The sequence below is a fragment of the Pteropus medius genome, unplaced genomic scaffold (assembly GCF_902729225.1).
Source record: "Pteropus medius unplaced genomic scaffold, Ma_sr-lr_union100, whole genome shotgun sequence".
Classification (NCBI taxonomy): Eukaryota; Metazoa; Chordata; class Mammalia; order Chiroptera; family Pteropodidae; genus Pteropus; species Pteropus medius.
Genome location: NW_024342467.1, coordinates 15,945,451 through 15,963,168, shown reverse-complemented (window position 1 = coordinate 15,963,168; position 17,718 = coordinate 15,945,451). Strand labels below are relative to the sequence as shown.

Here is a 17,718-nt window from a genome sequence, read left to right as displayed (position 1 = left end):
ACTTACACGTTGCTGGTGGGAATGTAAAGTGGTACAGCTGCCCCAGAAAACAGTTCGGCAGTTTCTTAAAAAACTGAACATGCAAATATGACCCAGCAGTTGCATTTCTGGGCATTTATCCCAAAGAAGTGAAAATATATGTTCACCTACAAACCTCTACATGAATATTCATACAACTTTATTCATAATAGCTCCAAACTGGAAACAACCTAGTTGTCCCTCGATGGGCGAATGGGAAAACACACTGTGGTAACTTCATACAATGGACTATTTCTCAGCAATCAAAAAGGAACAAACTATTGATCCACGCAAGAAACTAGATGAATCTCCAGAAAATTATGCTAAGTGAAAAGAGCCAATCCCTAAGACTTATATCCCGTTTGATTCCATTTATATAACATTCTCAGAATGACAAAATTATAGGTCTGGAGAACAGATACTTTTAAGGGACAGGGATGGGGAATGAGCATGGGTATAAGGAGACAGCAAGAAGTAGGTCTCTGTGATGATAGATCATATCTTAATTTTGGTGGTAGTTACAAAAATATACACATGAGATAATATTGCATAAAACTAGACTCCTATACATATATACACAAACATGAGTGTGGAATTCAAAACTTGAAGAAACTGAATAGGGTCTGTAGTCTTGTAAATCAGAGAATTTTCTGTTTTTGGCAATGTTTTATAATTATGTAAGGTGTCACCCCGCTGGGGAAGCAGGGCAAATGAGACTCTGGACTCTACTTTTTTCTCAACTTATAATTGTTTTAAAATAAAAGTCAAAAACACCCAACCTCTAGCGGAGTGAAAAGCAGGACCGTCTTCAGGATGCCCTTCCGCGTCCACAGTGGGAGGGACTGTGCCTGAACTCAACTTCTCACTGGACCAGGAGCCTCTAAGAAGTCCAAGTGCTGAGCAAGCTGGAACCTGAATCTAAAATGTTGATTGCAGGCCACTCACGGGCTCCCTGTATGAAAGAGTTCTGCAGCCCAGCCTTGATGGGGTGTCTGTCTGGGCCTCTTCTCAAGATGCCTCTCCACTGGGCACCAGAGAAGGGATTGTGTTCCCGCTGATCTTTCTCACCATGAGTTCTGGCCTGTTCCAGGTGATGTATGTTGGTGTGTGCGTGAGCCCTTTGCTCAACAGCCCTGAATGTGGAGAGAGGGAGCCGTGTGGAAACTGGGGCAGAAGGAAGAGCCATGGCCAAGACTTTCCAAGGCAGGAGTGTGCCTGACATGTCTGAGTCTGCAACGCAGTGTGCGTGGGTGTCAGTAGTAGGAGAGGAGATCAGAGAGCCCATGGGGATCCAGAGAAGTCATGCATGTAAGCCTCGTGTGTCGCTATAGAGACTGGCTTTTATTATGAGTGAAATGAGAAACCAGGGGGGGTGTTCTAGACTATGTGGAGACAAGATCTCACTTATGTTTTGCTGTGTTGCAATAGACTCTTGGGGGCGGGATTGAGGTGGGGGGCAGGCAAGGGTAGAAACAAGGAGCTGACTTAGAGGCTATTGCAGGTGTCCAGCGAGAGACAATGTTGACTTGGACCAGTGTGGGAACTGGGCAGATGGTGAAGGTGGTAATGTGTGAATACATCCTGACGTAAAGCCAGTAGGCTTTGCTCGTGTTCTGCTGGTGGTGTGCAGAGACACGAAGGAGTCCAGGATGACAGCGGTAGCTTGCTCCTCCACGCTGCATGAACTAGAAGCACCGGGTAGTGTTTTTAAAAACAATAATAGGGTCATAACCTGCAGTGCCTTTCATTACTCAATATTGAGAATCGTTTCCAAGTCAATACACGTAGAAACATTCTTTTTAATGACTGAATAATATCCATTAGGTAGCAATACCAAGAGTAATTTAACAAATCCAATATCGATAGGCATTATATTATTTTTCAGGTTTTCTTACATGGTGAATTCTGGGACAAATTGAGTGATCCGACAGCCTTTGCCAATATAGTAGTCTATCAGGTGAATCTGCACTTTCGTTCATTTCCTGAAGCCAGTCTATTTTAAACTGCTTAAATGCTTATTTTTAAAACATACTTTTGTTTCCTGATTGTCAAAATAATATATCCTTATTTAGAAAAAACGTATCTTACAGGATTTTAAATGAGACTTTCTTTACTGCCACCAATTTTCAGCCAAGGCCCAGCTGTCCAGGGAATGCTGGGAGTATGAAAACTATTTTTGTGGTCCTTCGTTTACCATCCACCTTGAGGGTCTCCAAGGGGAAATAGAGAAGTGAACGAGAAGTTTCAAAGGATTTCATTTTAGAGAGAAAATCTTTAGAGTACTGTTGGCAATGCTCTTGACTTATTCTGAATCTGTCAATTGTTTTGTTGCCCTGTAAGTGTGGCAGATATGAAGATTTAAGAGCCGAGCGGTAGAGTCCCAGGTATGTTCATCAGGAACCTTGGCCGTGGGCAATCAATCACATGCTATTTTAAGCAGAAGGGATCTGTTACAGGGCACTGGGGTAGTTTATTGAATCTTAGGGATTGTTTAGATGTGTTGACAGATGGCATTTGGAACCAGAGTGGATGTGATTAACCTTCCCTAGAAAAAACAAGAAAGAAAACAATGTGGAGAGGAAGTGTACCAAGGACAACTGTCGAAAAATTAGCAACTTTCCCCGCGCTAAAACAGAGGATGGGGTTAGGCGACGTGTTGTCTATGTAAGCCTAGAAGAAGGAGTTTAAGAAGAGAAGAAGAAAGGGCAACCAACTGCTGCTGTAAAGCTGAAAGAAAATGAAACAGAAGACGGACCTTTCTGGGGTGAGGAGGTCAGGTCTCGTGGCGAGGTTAGGAAGGCAGCCCAGGGGAGCCTTCAGCCTAAATAGACAGACCAGGCAGTGTGGAAGTGGGACAACAGAGTGTAGCCAGCCCACACCTCCCTGTCCCAGCCTCAATGACAAAATCCTATAGGAGGATTCAAATCGTCAGGCAACAGAGCAGGCAGGCAAACCAGGCCTAGGAAGGAAGTTAGTAGACAGAGCAGGAGAGGAAATGATGCGGCAGCCAGGAAGGAGGTGACATTAGGAGGGAAGGATTAGTAGGGAGGCGGGGCAGGGAGCCAGGGGTTGGAGTGGGAAGACAGGCAGGAGGTTGGTAGGGCAGGCAGGGGAGGTTGTGGTGAGCCAGGCAGGGAGGTGGGCAGGCAGGCAGGGAGGCGGGCAGGTCGGCAGTCATTCATTTTCACATTTCAAAGGGCGAAATCCAAGGCTCAGAAATGTGAACGGCCTTCGTCGGTTACCGAGCCAGGTCTCGTGGCTCTGAGTCCAGGGCTCTTGTAGGGCCACCGTGCTGCCTTCCCACCAACAGCGCAGCACGAGGCGGGTGTGGCTTGGCTTCAAAACCTCAGTGGGCAGTAAACTGCTAAAAGTTCTATACCTCCCCGATTGGCCAGGCAGCAATAAGTGGCGATGCCTTAAAGCTGCAAAGAAAAGATACTAACGGTCTAAGCATCTGGCACCCCCCGAACCTGCTTCCCTCCTTATATTCTTTTCTCTTCCTAAATGCTCATTTGGTCACAGAAAAATCAGACTGGCACGGGGGGTTGTCATTAGTGACTTTTGTCTTCCTTTCAGCTCTGGCATTAAATCGGTAAGCCCTGACAACCTCTTAAGTTTATCTCTTATCTGGGACTCTTCTCCATCCCTCCTGCTGGGAGTCAAGTGCAGGTGGGCATTGCCTGTAACAGCTTCCTGATCAGCTTCCATGTCTCTGGTCTTATGTCCTTTGGTCTATCCTTCCTGTGCCACCAACCAGGTGTAAGTTTGCTTCGTGCTCAGCGCACAGGTTGCTTATTCCCTGGTTCAGTCCTGCTCGTTGAATCTCCTTCCTCCTCCTGCCTCCTCACACTTCACGCTCTGCTTCAACCCAACTTTTTATAGTTCTCTGAACTTCCTGTACCTTCACATGTTTATGGCTGGCACCGACTGTGTTCTCTGCCTGGGTGAGCCAGCGTAAGTCTCAGAAGGGAGGTCAACCTTGGGTTGAGGTTTTCAGGATGAGTAGGAGTGTGCCTGACCCTCATGTGGTGGTAGCCATAGTTCTTGATCTCAAAAAGTTTGTAATTCGGAGGGAGACTAAAACCATACGTGATTCCAGTTCTTTGTGATAACTGCTGGATCAGAAGTACGAACTCCAGTAGGAAAGCAGGGAAAGAGGTCGTTGCGTATTATAACGTCTTTTCAACTCAATTTAGAAAAAAAAAAATGACACTGGCTCATTTGCATTTACAAGTCATCTAACTGAGCCCACCTCTGAAGCGCAGGGTCTAACATGGTACCTTGCACGTAGCAAAATAATTCTAAGGGGAACAAAAAAATGCATAGGACATTGTGAAACAGACCCGAAAACAGGGGAAAGAATCCTTCTGAACTGCACTCTTGGGACCCTCCATATTTTATTACATTAAATGGACCTCACTTTCCCTCTCTTCCCGCCTCCTGCATGATGGCGTTCCAGGGAACTCTGAATTAGGCCTCACCTGTATTTCTCTGTTCTTTGTCCCTGGGTACAGGTTCCCAGTCCTGTGGTACTAGTTGTTACTTCTGGGGTCATTCCCAAATCACATCTCCAGCCTGGGTCTGTTAATATAATTGCTCACGAAACATCTCTGCTCGTAAACTGCACAGGCATCTCCGTTTCATCACGTCCAAAATGGAACTCATCGCCTTCCCGGCCTCCTCCGCCCCTCCCCAGGTACCTCTACTCTTCTTTTTGTCTTCATTTCGGTAAATATTACCCGGTTGTCAAATTAAGCAACCCGAGACTCATCCTTGATTCTTTAATCCAACCCTTGCAACTCAGTCCTGTTACCTCCTAACTCAGTCCTGTCTATTTATCTCACCTGATCGAGGCTACATCACCTCAGTCCTATGTGACAAAGATGAACATCTAACTGGCTCCCTGCATATCAGCTACATAGTTGCCGGTGGGTCCACAGCCATGTGAGTGACCTTTTACAGGTGTAAACTAGATTGTGTCATCTGTCCATTAAAACTCATTAATGCTAAATATGTGGCATTCTGGATTGTATCATGGAACAGAGAAAGGACATCGGTGCAAAACCTCTGAAATCTGAATAAAGTCTGGAGTTTAGTTAATAGTAATATACCAGCGTTGGCTTCTTACTTTTGATAAATGTACTGTGGTTTTGTAAGACGTTAACTTTAGGGAAAGCGGGTAAGGAGTACACAGGACCTCTCTGTGGTATCTTTAGGACTTTTCCGTAAATATAAAAAATATTCCAAAATGAAGCTTATTAGAAAAAACATTAGTAGCACCCCTTTCTCTTACGTTAGAGTCCAAAATCCTTAACATGACCAGCTTTGTCTCTCTAGCCAGACTAAACTTACTAATTCTTTCAGTGAGATAAGCCTCTTCCTTGCTTCCAAGTATTCCCAATGTCTGGCCCGTTAATAAGCGCCTGATAGAAATAAACATATTTTCAAAGATGATAAATTTGGGGGTGGAGAGGACTTGGGAAGCGGTAAGCTAACCGAGTTGAGTTTTCAGTAGCAGCCAGGGCAGCCCTGGCAACTCTCCGGTCGTGTGGTACATATTCACTGTGCTGTCCTCACCGCCCTCCCTCTGCGGCCAGGCTGCTGCCCCGGAAATTCTGCACCGGGCCGGGCCCCCTCCGCGCTGTGGAGACCAGATGCCCATTTATGTTAATGGGGGAAGGAAAAGGGTCCTCCCTCATTTCCCTTGCCCCTGTCCCACCTCCTACAACCCACTTGTGGACAATTTAATATGGGGTTCTGGAAACAACGCTGCATCCCTTCAGGTCTACTAACTAGAGATATTGCAATAAATAAGGAATGTCAAGCTGGGTAAGGGGAGCCATGGCAGGCTGCCAGATGGTGGGGGCGATAGGCATGGGTGAGCAGGCTTCAGACGAAAGCGAGCTCGAGGGGATCAAGTGTTGCAATCGTGTCCAAGAAAAGGAGTCAAGTGAACCTCATTACACATCCGAGAGCCCTGTTATCATACCCCTTAAAATCACCGGGCTTGGATTTAACCTGCGACACATCCTTCCTGTCCCACGCTTCTTCCTTTCCCCAGCCACCATGTTATACCCCTTCTTCTTCTAAGTCATCGCTCTTAAAGTAATGGTAACAATGAGAAATAACTATTACTAACTACTTAAGATCGTCATTTTATCTAAGATCTCACAATCGGAATATTGTCCCCAGTTTCTCAGAGGAGGAAATTCATTCCCAAGTTCATGTGCGGCTGAACACAGGCGGATCTAGGATTCAAATGTGTGTTTTTCTGACTCCGACACTTTTGCTCTGCTCTCTGCAGGAGTCCTAGGGTGATGTGGTCTAAATGTCACATCTCTCAGCGAATCACATAAATGCAATAAGTCTTCTAGAAAGGGCAGGTGGAGCATTAGAATCTCAATCTTGAGTACGCTCTTCAGGCGAAAGCCGGCAGAGGGCGTGGGCCAGCGAGGAGGGGACCCAGTGGTATGTCTGTTTTCTCATCATAGTTTGGTGATGACAGGAACTTTATTGCCAAAATCCATCCGGGAGTGACCTCTTGAATATTCTCTCCACCCTTATCCCTCACATCTCCCCAACACCAATTTCCTTCGTATACTCCGAAGTGATAGACAGAAGAATTTAATACATTTAATGCTTTTCCTTCCATTTACACTATCATAAATTACAAAGTATCGTTCACTTCACAAAATAAAACCATTTCCAGATAATTTTTTTGACAGTATCAAGAAGTACATGAGCTACAACAAACAAATCTGTACAGTCAGGAGGAGGGACAGTAATAGCTGGGACCAAGCAGGAGCGTTTTAACCCCCATGTGCCAATGGAGTCCGTCCGCACAGCCCTTGGGACCTTCCAGGACAATTGCACTGCCACCTCCTTTCAGCTCACTTGTCACAGTAATTCTCTTCTGGTCACTCCAAAACAAGACGAGTGAGTAATTACACGAACCATCTCAGACCATCAGAGGAAAACACACCGTAGTTGGACTGAAGGGAAAAAAAAATCCAGATTTACCTGGATTTTTAAAATATTTTTACCTATGTTACAAAATATAGAAATCTTGGGTGTGAAAAGCTCATTCTAAGATAAATATAACCAATCAGATGGAACTATAGTAAGAAAATCATATTCAATTATTATCTATACAGAGCTACTTTTGTCAAAGAGGAACAAATATTCATAAAAACCAAACTTATTCATTCTTACTTTAAAAGTAGGCTTGTTTATAAAACAAAAATGAAAAAAAAATCAACAATTATTCTGCAGATTCACTTGTCGTAAATACAGAAATGTGGCAAAGCTACAAATTGGCCTTAAGATATGAATTTAGAGTACTTGCTTAAAAGAAGTGAGAAAAAAAATTCTGACTTTCTATACAGCCCAGAAACAACCCAGGTTATATTTTATGTAAATTCAATTATTTTAGGAAAAGTGACCACATTCAACATGTTCTGGGATATACACACATGATATGGAAAAACTATGACCAATTCTAAAACATACTTTGGAATTCTATAAAATTTTTATGGAAAGAAAACTCGTGGGTGTTTTGGACCATCCTACAACTGCTATAAACATACACCTCACGATAGCAAAATGCCAGCGCTTAACAGCAAAAACTATCAAAAGCAGGGACACAGGTGGCAGGTGAAATTTCGTTGCAAAGCGCCGATAAGGACAGAGGTATGTCAACATAATACTGCATTCGTGGTAAACTTCTCCAGGGATCACAGCAAGAAGGCAGGACAAGGTACACAGGGTAATAATCAATGCACTGCATTGAGTTCTATTTGCTAAAATAAAGTAACATTCTTGCAGCTGAAATAAAAATACGTTTTACAATATAAGTTTTATTTAACATTTAACATATAGAATTGTCTTCTTTTTGTAAGTGGAAAATGTATAACTGTATCAAGTACCTCTATGAATTAAGTTCCTCTTTATTACTGAGATTGAAGTTTAAAGGTCTACATTGTTCTCTTAATAAGTTAAAGATTTATTTAATCACTCTTCCAGCAAAACAGACATACACACGAGGCACGGCAAAGAGCCCAGGAGAGGGGCGTTTCTCACTCTTACTCTTGCTGTTCTCACGTGGAGGAGGCCAGTATCTATGAGACATAGTAGCTGACTTGGCCATCCACTGCGGTGTAGGAACTCTGTCACTTGTTTGGGAAACAAATCAGTGTAAGAAATGTTTTTATGTCCTTAGCCTTGTCAACTTCGACGGGGCGGAGGCCATTCTGCTCATTTCCCTGGTGGATTAAAACAAAACATCTTCATTTTCGATTAAAATCTGCACAATCAGCTTTTGGTACCGCATGTCGTGGAGAGTGGTGAGTGTGCTGTCCTCAGGGGGTCTCATCAGGGTGGGCCCAAACACAATCCCCAGATTTTCAGCATTCATAAAATTGTCCTTTTCATTCATAGTCACCCTGCAAAACAAATATATACACAGAAAGTTGGTTTCAACTTGTGGACAAATTTATATCCTGATGACACGCATATGCCCCCAAGAACCTGGGAAACTGCAAAAGGAAATTGAGAATCAGAATTACAGAAAAGTATTTTTAAAAGGATAATTTTTTGATATTTTCCTTTTTAGATTGTTGGCATTGTCTTCAGCCAGAGGAAGCCTATTACTAAGTGAATCTGGTATCGACACGATCTTCAAAATTAGAAAATCAGTCCTTCTTACTAAATAAACGTGAAACTGTCGTTTATGGAATATTGCTTTGAAAGGCAGATTACCAGCTGGCACACGGCGCACGCAGATCTTCGTCTAGGCTTGTATGAAAGTCTTTCTTCCCCTCTGTAGGAAACCTGAAGGCAGATTCCCTGTGTGCTGGAGAACAGAAAAGGCATGGTTGCTTGTAGGATGAGGGTGTCATGAGTTTAGGGACAGCTAGGCCATTATCGTGGGACGGGGGGATGGCTGGAATGTGGCCAAACAGGAAAGCAGTGGGACATTATTTCTAGTTCCCACAGGATGAGGTCTGGAGCAGTAATTGCTGTTGGAATTGAAAATCCTCATTTCAACATCCAGATAAGAACTACAAAGCCTTTAAGAATGAAACTCAGACTCCAAAGTTGGCTTAATACCTTCTAGTGGAATAAAATGACAATCCTCCAGATTCTTGCTTTGCTTTAGGAAATTTAGGTTTTAGGATGTTTATGATAGATCTAAAAGGGGTAGGTTTTTCAAAGAAGAGAGAAATATGATGAAACATGGTTAGGTTTTGCATGCAAGGCCATTCCATTGTGTGTATTCTCTCGGAGCTAATTAAGATGAGCCATTTGACATTATTTTAGGAAGGGCAATTTGGCTTGCGTTATTTTCATGTTGCAAAGCTAAGAAAGAGGTAGGAAAGAGGACATTCTTCACTAAAATTGTTCACATCTCTTCATTAAGTCAGGTACCATGCCTGGCCAAACAAGATGGCTAGCAAACCCTCTACAATAAAAACACTAAGTTGTTGGCATTTAAGATTCAACTGGGACATGTCAGCATTTTTCGGATAATAATACTTTGCCTTCCAAACTACAATAATTGGACACTAAAAGAAATAATTTATAGCTAATTAGAAGCCCGGCTGACATTCACGATCTATTCCTTATCGAAAACTTATCTGCACTCTTAAATTTAAGAAACTGATCAAAATGGAAAACTTCTGAGCTAAATGTTACATCTCTGATCAACCTGAATACGAGCAACAGTCTTAACTGCTTTATAAAGGAGAAAAAACCCCTCAACATCTGATGTTTATACCTTAGTCTCAACTTGCTTCCTTTCACTTACTGAATGGATCTGAAAATTGGTCAATAGAGATGAGTTTCGGTTGATTTTATCTAAGAACGGGCTGCTGCCATGTCTCTCCTGAAGGCACACAGAAGTGCCCCGCTCCCTCCGACGTCCCAGAGACCAACTCATTGCCCTCATTACACGTGTACGGTGAAGGGCAGAGAGCCGCGATTTAGTGGAGGAGTCTGGAACCAGAGGTGCTAGTCGCCCGTAACACTCAAACATCCATCTGTCTCATGTGTCCTCACAGATAGCCATGTGGCCTTCTGTGGCAGGCAGCCTCTGAGATGGCCACCAGTGATCCCTGCCTCCTGGAATTCGTGCCCTTATGTAATCCCTTCCTTTAGGGTGTGGGCTGGGCCTGGTGACTTGTTTCTAATAGGCAGAATATAGCAAAAGCAATGAGATGTCACTTCTGAGATTAGGTTACAGAAAGACCGTGCCTTTCATCTTGGGTGCTCATGCTTGCTTGCTCCCAGAGGAGCCACCTGCCACTCTGTGAGCTGACTGTGCGGAGACCCGCATGGCAGGACACTGAGGGTGGCCTTCAGAGAACAGTCAGCAAGAAAGAGAGGCCTCCCGTTCAACAGCCTCTGAGGAACTGAATCCTGCCAGCAACCACATGAGTGGGCTTCAAAGCGGACGCCGCCCCAGTCCAGCCTTCAGATGAGACTGCGGCCCGGCTATCAGTCCGACGGCACCCTCATTACAGACTGTGAACCAGAGGCACCCTGCTGGGCCACACCTGGATTCCCGATCAGAGAGACTGCAAGAAAATACACACTTACTGTTTTAAGCCTCTCAGATTGGGGGTAATTTGTTATTCAATGATAGCTAACTGATACACCAAGAAAAACAAGGGCCCGGGGTTGGGAACGTGCTTGCGTGGGCTCAGGAGTCTGGGACTGGAGAGAGCAGAGGGCAGAAGAGCAGGACACAGAGCACAGGGCTCGTCACGGAGGAAGAGGCAGCTATGGAGGCCGTGTAGGCAAATGGTTAAGACAGAGTGTGGGCTCTGGATCAGACTGCCTGGGGTTTCTATCCTGGCTTCCTTCAACTCTTCATGTCCATTGTTTAACCACCCTAAGCTTCAGCAACCTCATCGGTAACACGGGAGCCCTAACAGACCCCACCTCATAGAGCTAGCACGTGTAACGTACGTAGAGTGTTCAGTAGCTATGATGGGGCCGACCTAGAGAAGGCGGCCTCGTTCACCTTGAAGGAGCGTCTGTCCACTCAGTGGGTTGGGGAGGAAGGCTGTGAGCTTTTCCAAAGGCATTAACTGCCAGGGCAGATAGGGTCTGCGGAGGAGGTGTCAAGGAGGCGTGAGCTTACTTCTTGAGGTGAATCATCAAGTATCGGAGGGTCTCATAGTGGGCAGGAGGCAGCAGCATCAGCACTTCATGGACTGCTTCCAGCCTCTCATCTGCATTGGAGATTTCTGCGAAGATTACAAATAAGAATAATCAGTGCAGCCTCGTGGCACGAAAGTTTGCAGAGAAGTAACAGAAGTTTGGCTACAGATGGAGGGGAAATCTAATAAGCTCAGGTGATTTTAGGTAACATTTGATCTAAAGTAATCAACTGCGTTGTGTCCTGCCTCATTCCAGAAAGGGTCTGGGGCCACCACACATGCCTCAAGCTTCTGCTAGGTCGGTGGCAGGGGCTGTAGATGCTTGCTCATGGCACATGCACAAACTGTGCTTTGCCCCTCTTCTCAATGGCGGATTTGCCAGAAATCTCACCATCACAAGCTTTAACTTAACCATGATCATACTTGGCAGCATTCTCTTGAAGTTGTCTAATAAGTCTTTCCCTGGCAGGCTTCCATAACTGAATACACCTCAGGATGCAAGGGCCCTGGCAGATGAGCCAGCTCAGCCTGCATTCATGGCACTTCCCACCAAAGCGCTGGCATGGTGAACCCTGGTGTCTGGTCCAGGTTTGGAAGTAGATACTAGGCACATTAACAATGGGAGGAAGCATGTGTGCTTCTGCGTTTTGGGTCTCTGGCAGCCAACCAAAGAAAGCGCTCCTGTGATCCCTCTTGAGGCTAGGACTGCTGCTAGGACTCTCTCTGCTCAGGGCCACCGGGACCCAAGAAAGAATGCTCTCACCAGGAGGCAGGGCCACAGCTCTTCCGCAAAGTGTGTCTCGCACCCATCCCTGCCTGTCTGTGTATGTCCCTGTCTCGTTACTGTATTTAGTCGCACATGCCTTTAAAGATGATAGAGTTTTATAAAACTTCCTCAAAGTGGGTTTGACATCTATGTCATGTATTACAGCATCTGAATCTGCCCTTCCTCAGCGCGTTCCTAGGGAGAATGCAGGCCCCTTGTCCCTTCTCCACTATGGTCCTCTCTCCTGACGACAGTGGACCCAGGTGCCAGACACTGAATGAGCAACTGTGGGCTGATGGAAGACCAAGGCTGACGTTCCATTCCTAGACCTGTGAGCTCAGCTTGCCATGCTTTGCTCTCCTCCGCTGTAAAATGGGATTATAATATTTGCTTCATTGGGTAGATAAGATAAAACTAGCTGACACTGGAGAGAGTGCCTAGCGTAGGACATGACATGGCATATTCTTGGCCTATTATTAATTTGGAACAGCATCCACGGGCAAAACTTGGGGTATGACTTTAATCGATCAGCGATGGGATTCTGCCTAACGGATGACAGTAGCTAATCTGTACAGTCCTCATTAGAATGATATCTAATGTTTTACTTCAGGAACATTCCTGCTTTCAACATATAACAGAGTAGGCCTGACTATGCTGGTTCTCAGCACGGAAGAAAGGACGGGGAGAGAAGGAACTGCTTGCCGTCCAGCTTCAGCCCAGCAGAGTTGGTCTGGTGTTGGTTCAACTCAGTTGGTGCCCTATGCTTGGTTTTCTATTAACTGTACCATTGTGCCCACACTTGGCAAAGCAACAGGCCCATGAAATACTTTAAACAGTTCTGATTTTCTTGAATTCAAAAGCATTGCACTTCAAAATTTGGTACAAATAAAAACTCAGTTCTTAATACTTACTTGCTGCTTCTATAAATTTGGAATAGGTATCGTAGGTGATGACGGGAATGGGCAAGTCTCTGAAATACAGTTTAAGGGCTCCAGTGATGATGTTTATGTCTGGATAGATGTTGGCAGATATATCTGCCTTTTCACCATCTGAAAAACAATCAACGATCCAATTCCTAATGAGGACCTTATTTCACCAAGTTAAAGCCCAGAAGGAAAAAAAAATCCAACGGCGAATGCTCCCTTCGGTGTCTAATAACGATGAGATGCAGGAATTAACCAAAGGAGTTTGGTGAGAGCGATTTGGGGTCTGAGGGGAAGTGGAGCCAAAAGGAAAGTGAAATAGACTTAAAAATCGTTCTTTAGGTCCCAGCCCCTGGTAATTTGCTAAATAGAAATTTAGCACAGAAATTCATAATCTGGACACAAGATTCATAATAGAATATAGTAATGACCTAATTAAAAAAACAAAAAAAACCCCAAAAAACCCCCAAGAAGCCCTTATATAGTCCCACCAGTATTCTTCAGACTTGGATTTCAAGATGACAGATACAAAATAATTGTTGAATATCTTCAGTTTCTATTGTCTCTATGTGGCTCACTGAAGTTTAGTTCTTCCTCTCCTCATCCCTGGGATTTTAATTTGGGAAACTTTAACGTTCTCTTGTGTATGGGTAATGTTGTATTTCTTGTCATTTTTATAATCATTCTCAAGACATTTTTGACTTTCTGTTTTTCCATTAAGCAACTATCAGTCCAATTTAACTGTCACAGACTATAATATTGTTTTGGATAAAAAAGTTTCAATTGTATAAGGACTATCAGCATTTTCTTTTATATAGGGAATTGGAAAAAGAAAAAAGTATCTCAGCAAATTTGGTTCTGATGCTAAAAAAAGCCGATGTATGGAAAACAGTAAGAGGTTGCCATATAATCCCATTTACATATTTAATAAACGTTTATTGAAACGTATGCAGCACCGTTAAGCCCCAGTGGATCAAAGAAGAAAAACATACTCCCTTCAAATAGCTCTAGTGAGGCTGGGGCCAAGCGTGCAACTCAACAATTACAAGGAAATGAGAAGACTGTTATTCTGGAGACATGTGAGACACGGAGCGGGGACACAGGACAAGGAAATAGAACCCTTAAGTCAGTGTGGGGGGTCAGGGAGGGGTCGTGAAGGAGGAAAGACTTGAGCTGATACCCGATTAGTAAGGAGTGTTTGCCAGGCAGAGATGGGAACACATTCTAGATGAACAGAGCAACGTGAGCCTAGGGGCTGGTTCGTGCAGACAGGTAAGCTGTATTGCAGCATCGCTGGGGTGTAAAGTATACAGGGAGGAGGAAATGGCCATGACCCTGAACAGATCAGCAGAGACCTTGTCTCCTATTCTACTGGGTAGAGGCTCTGTCCAGTAGGCCAAGGGTTCCATCCCTTGATTGTCTGCACCGGAATTAATTCAATCGTTCATTAGAAATACAGATTCTTGGGTTCATCCAGTTTTCTGAATGAATTGCAAGAGTAGGCCCTGGCGAACTGAAATTTTAACAAATTCTCAAGAGTAGAGAACACATGACACAGTCATAAAGAACAAAGAGAGTCGCTTCCTGTATGTCCCCTGGCTCCCCCACTTCCCTGTGGGGGTGCTCCCCCACCCCTTCCCTATGCTCTCTCATTTCGAGATTGGGGGGAAGGCGAAGAATCAACAGGACCCTAAGACGGGGGACGCAGAAAGGTACTCCAGTGCCATGAGGGCTGACCGTAAATGCTGGGCAACCAGCTCAAAAACCTTAATGGCACCAGAAGCTGGCTACCCATTCAAGCGGCATTTTAAACTCACTTCCCCGTGTGGTCACTGTCCACAACTTTTAAGGAAACGCTTCCCCTGGAGAGGCAGGGAACTCTGAGATTTGTGAATTGTTATTCCTTGGCCTCTTGCAGAACAGCTCTCAGTAGCCATGAAACCTTTGTTCCACTGTGAATAAAATCTGGTTCCAAAAGAGAGGGCGCTAAGGATGCGCCATCTGGCTTTCAAGAACGTGAGCCTACCTCTGTCAAATGCCATTTTGACATCTTCGATGTGTTCGGTGAACCCAGAGACTCTGTAAAGGCCTTCTGACTTTAATCCTGTTAAAAAGAGAGACAGAGACTTTAGCTTCTTGAAATATCTAAAAAAAGACTCATTTCATATCTACACTATGTACCATCAGAAAATGAGCTCTTATATATCACATGCTGTCATGTCAGAACTTGGACTTGTCCACCTCGAGTTTGTCTTCACTTGCTTGTGCAGCAGTGGGGACCCCAGCAGCCTGGGCTTCTTCCTGCCTGGCTTTGCAAAGCGAACCTATGTTTATGAGTTTCATCACCTGCTTCTTCGTTCATCAGACCACTCGATGCGATTTCACTGCTTTAGGCAGCAACTCGCTTTCTCCCCAGTATCATCTCAATCCATGTGTCATGCTGCGTGCGGCACTGTGCTAGGAACACACACATCCACGTACACATGCGCGATCCATATTATCCTGATTTTGTTGAAACAATCCAAATTTTATAGTCTTTTATGTTCAATCATAAATACAATACGTTAAATGTTTAAATATTGATTTAGTTGTTATAACTTCAAATAAGTAATTGTACAAACAGATGCAGAAAAATAAAATTCTAATGCATGGTTCTGGAAACTTGATCATTGGATATTTAGGCTACGAAAAATATGTTTCTGTTAAATCTTCCTGACTGATTAAGATATGTCCTAAGGCCTAGCCAGGTCCCCAAGGTATCAGAAGGAATAGAGGAACAGATTTCAGACCTTTGATGTAAAAACTGGCTGCTACCAAACTATAGCTACAGCGAAAAATAAGCAAACAAATAGCTGCTTCTGCTGCTGCGGTGTATTCTGGCAAACTCTTGAGAGCTAACATACGTTCCTGTTTTTCACCTGGCAAACATTTATTGAGCGTGCTGTCTGCCATATAGAACGGTCTGCATTAGGTCCGCATTAGAGACAAAAAAACGCCTGCTAGAAGTATTGCTCCTCCTCTCTCCTGAGACCACCAGAGACACTCTTAGTTGATCTTAGCTTCTTCTCCCACTGAGCCCCACTCAGCCTCAGAATCCACCTCGATACAGTTGTGCAGGTTGCCACTACTGATCATTTAATTGAGTAGGTTCAGAAGATGAGACCGGCTGTCACCCTGTTCCGGTTGGTGATGCACGGAAGCATGCCCAGCACGGCTGTCCCTTGCACTGAGACAGAGGTGAGGACACAGTGGCACATGGGAGCACGACACAGGGAGCACGAACCGTGTCTGCGGACAGAGAGGCCGAGGGGGAGGTCTTACTCGCGAGCTGCCTTTGACAGACGTCACGAAGGACGGGCTGGAGTTTGCTGGTGCGGCAGAAGCTGCCAGCTCCCCCTGCAATATTAGTTCTCCCATCCCTCTGTTTTAATGGAAACTTTGAGTTTTAGAACAACATCCACTGCAATGGCCATTAAATTCTGGCAACGTGAAGAGAGCAGAGGTGAGGTGTATGGCGCCTGGGGTGTAGACGTGAAGAGGAAGAGCAGGCCCTTTCGCCCTTGGCTGGCAGGCAGATGAGATGGGGCTGGCCGCCAGAGGAGCCTGCCCTGGGGCGCTGCTTGCGAGGGACAGATCTGTATCCTGGTGAAGACACTATTGTTGGGGGTCACTGTGACAGCATTGAAACATACGGGTTAAATAAGTTGGTCAGACAGACGGATTTGGAGGTGGAGGTGGATTTGGGGTGTTGGTCATTCCGAGAAAAGGCAAAAATAAGTAACACAGGTCGAGTCTTACATGTTGGGCCCTGTACTAGGTCATTAATATGGATCAACTCATTTTAACCCTCATGACCACCTGATATCGTACAACTGTTTCCATTTACTTTATAGATGATAAAACAGATATTTAAACGGAGTAAGTGACTTGCCCAAGCTCATACTATCGCTCGTACGAGACGGGGCTGGACATCTAACTTTGAGTCCATGATCTTTTCATTCTGCCACATCGTGCAGAAACCAATGGCCATAAATGAGCATTTGGACAACAATAGGGCCTTTGCTGTGGATGGAAGAGGTGGTACGATGTTGGCAGCGGTGGCGACGAAGCTGGGAATGGAAGAGTCACATGAATTTCCTCCAGCCCATTCTCTGGTTCTGCCCACAGGTGCAGGCCCCTAGTGCCTGTAGCTCCAACCCCTCTGCCGTGATGCCTTGGCAGAAATTCCTAACTTGTGCCATTCTAGCTCTCGTCCTAGGCGTGCTTAGTGCTGTGCTCACCATGGACACGGCAGACATAAGAAAGGGTGGTAACTTTGCCCGGGTTATCAGTCATCTCTGATGACTGTGGGATGGCGACAGCTTCTCCAGAAAAGCACAGTCCTGATTGCAGGCTCTGGAGAGGCTGCTGATCTGACTCCAAATCGCAGAGCCTTCTAACCAGCAGGACCCAGGGTTACTTTTCCCAGCCGCTCATCCGGAGTCGGGGCACCCCTGCTCAACTGTTCCCCAGCTCAGCGCCCTGCATCAGCACCTCACCAGAGCCCAAAGCATCCACAGCCACAGCAATCAAAAGGCAGGAGGCATTTCTTACAACTGGAGAGTAAATGAGCAAGTCTTAAGGGGACAGAACAGCCATAGTTTTCATTCTGCATTTCTTGTCTCTAAAAGGTTTGGGATAATTGGAAAGAATGGGATAGTTGGCCAGTTTGCAAATACCCATAGAACATATTAACCTATTTTGGACACAATAATGGATATCAACTGTAGCAGAGGACATACATGGCGAAAATGGTTAAAGCCCTGGAGATTTTTACATGGCCCAATTATCTACGTTCTATCCAGCAATC

General features: G+C 44.9%; 1 protein-coding gene across 1 annotated transcript in view; it reads right to left on the bottom strand.

Moving 5' to 3' along the window:
• Positions 1 to 6,186: 6,186 nt before the first annotated feature.
• CHN2 (chimerin 2) overlaps positions 6,187 to 17,718 on the bottom strand; it is a 263,990-nt gene continuing 252,458 nt past the window's right edge. Inside the window, exons 10-13 of the mRNA XM_039862629.1 lie at positions 14,896 to 14,973; positions 12,858 to 12,995; positions 11,162 to 11,267; positions 6,187 to 8,459 (exon numbers count right to left, since the gene is read on the bottom strand). Of these exons, the coding sequence (XP_039718563.1) occupies positions 8,288 to 8,459; positions 11,162 to 11,267; positions 12,858 to 12,995; positions 14,896 to 14,973 (494 nt within the window). The 3' untranslated portion in view covers positions 6,187 to 8,287. The remainder of the gene's footprint in view (positions 8,460 to 11,161; positions 11,268 to 12,857; positions 12,996 to 14,895; positions 14,974 to 17,718) is intronic.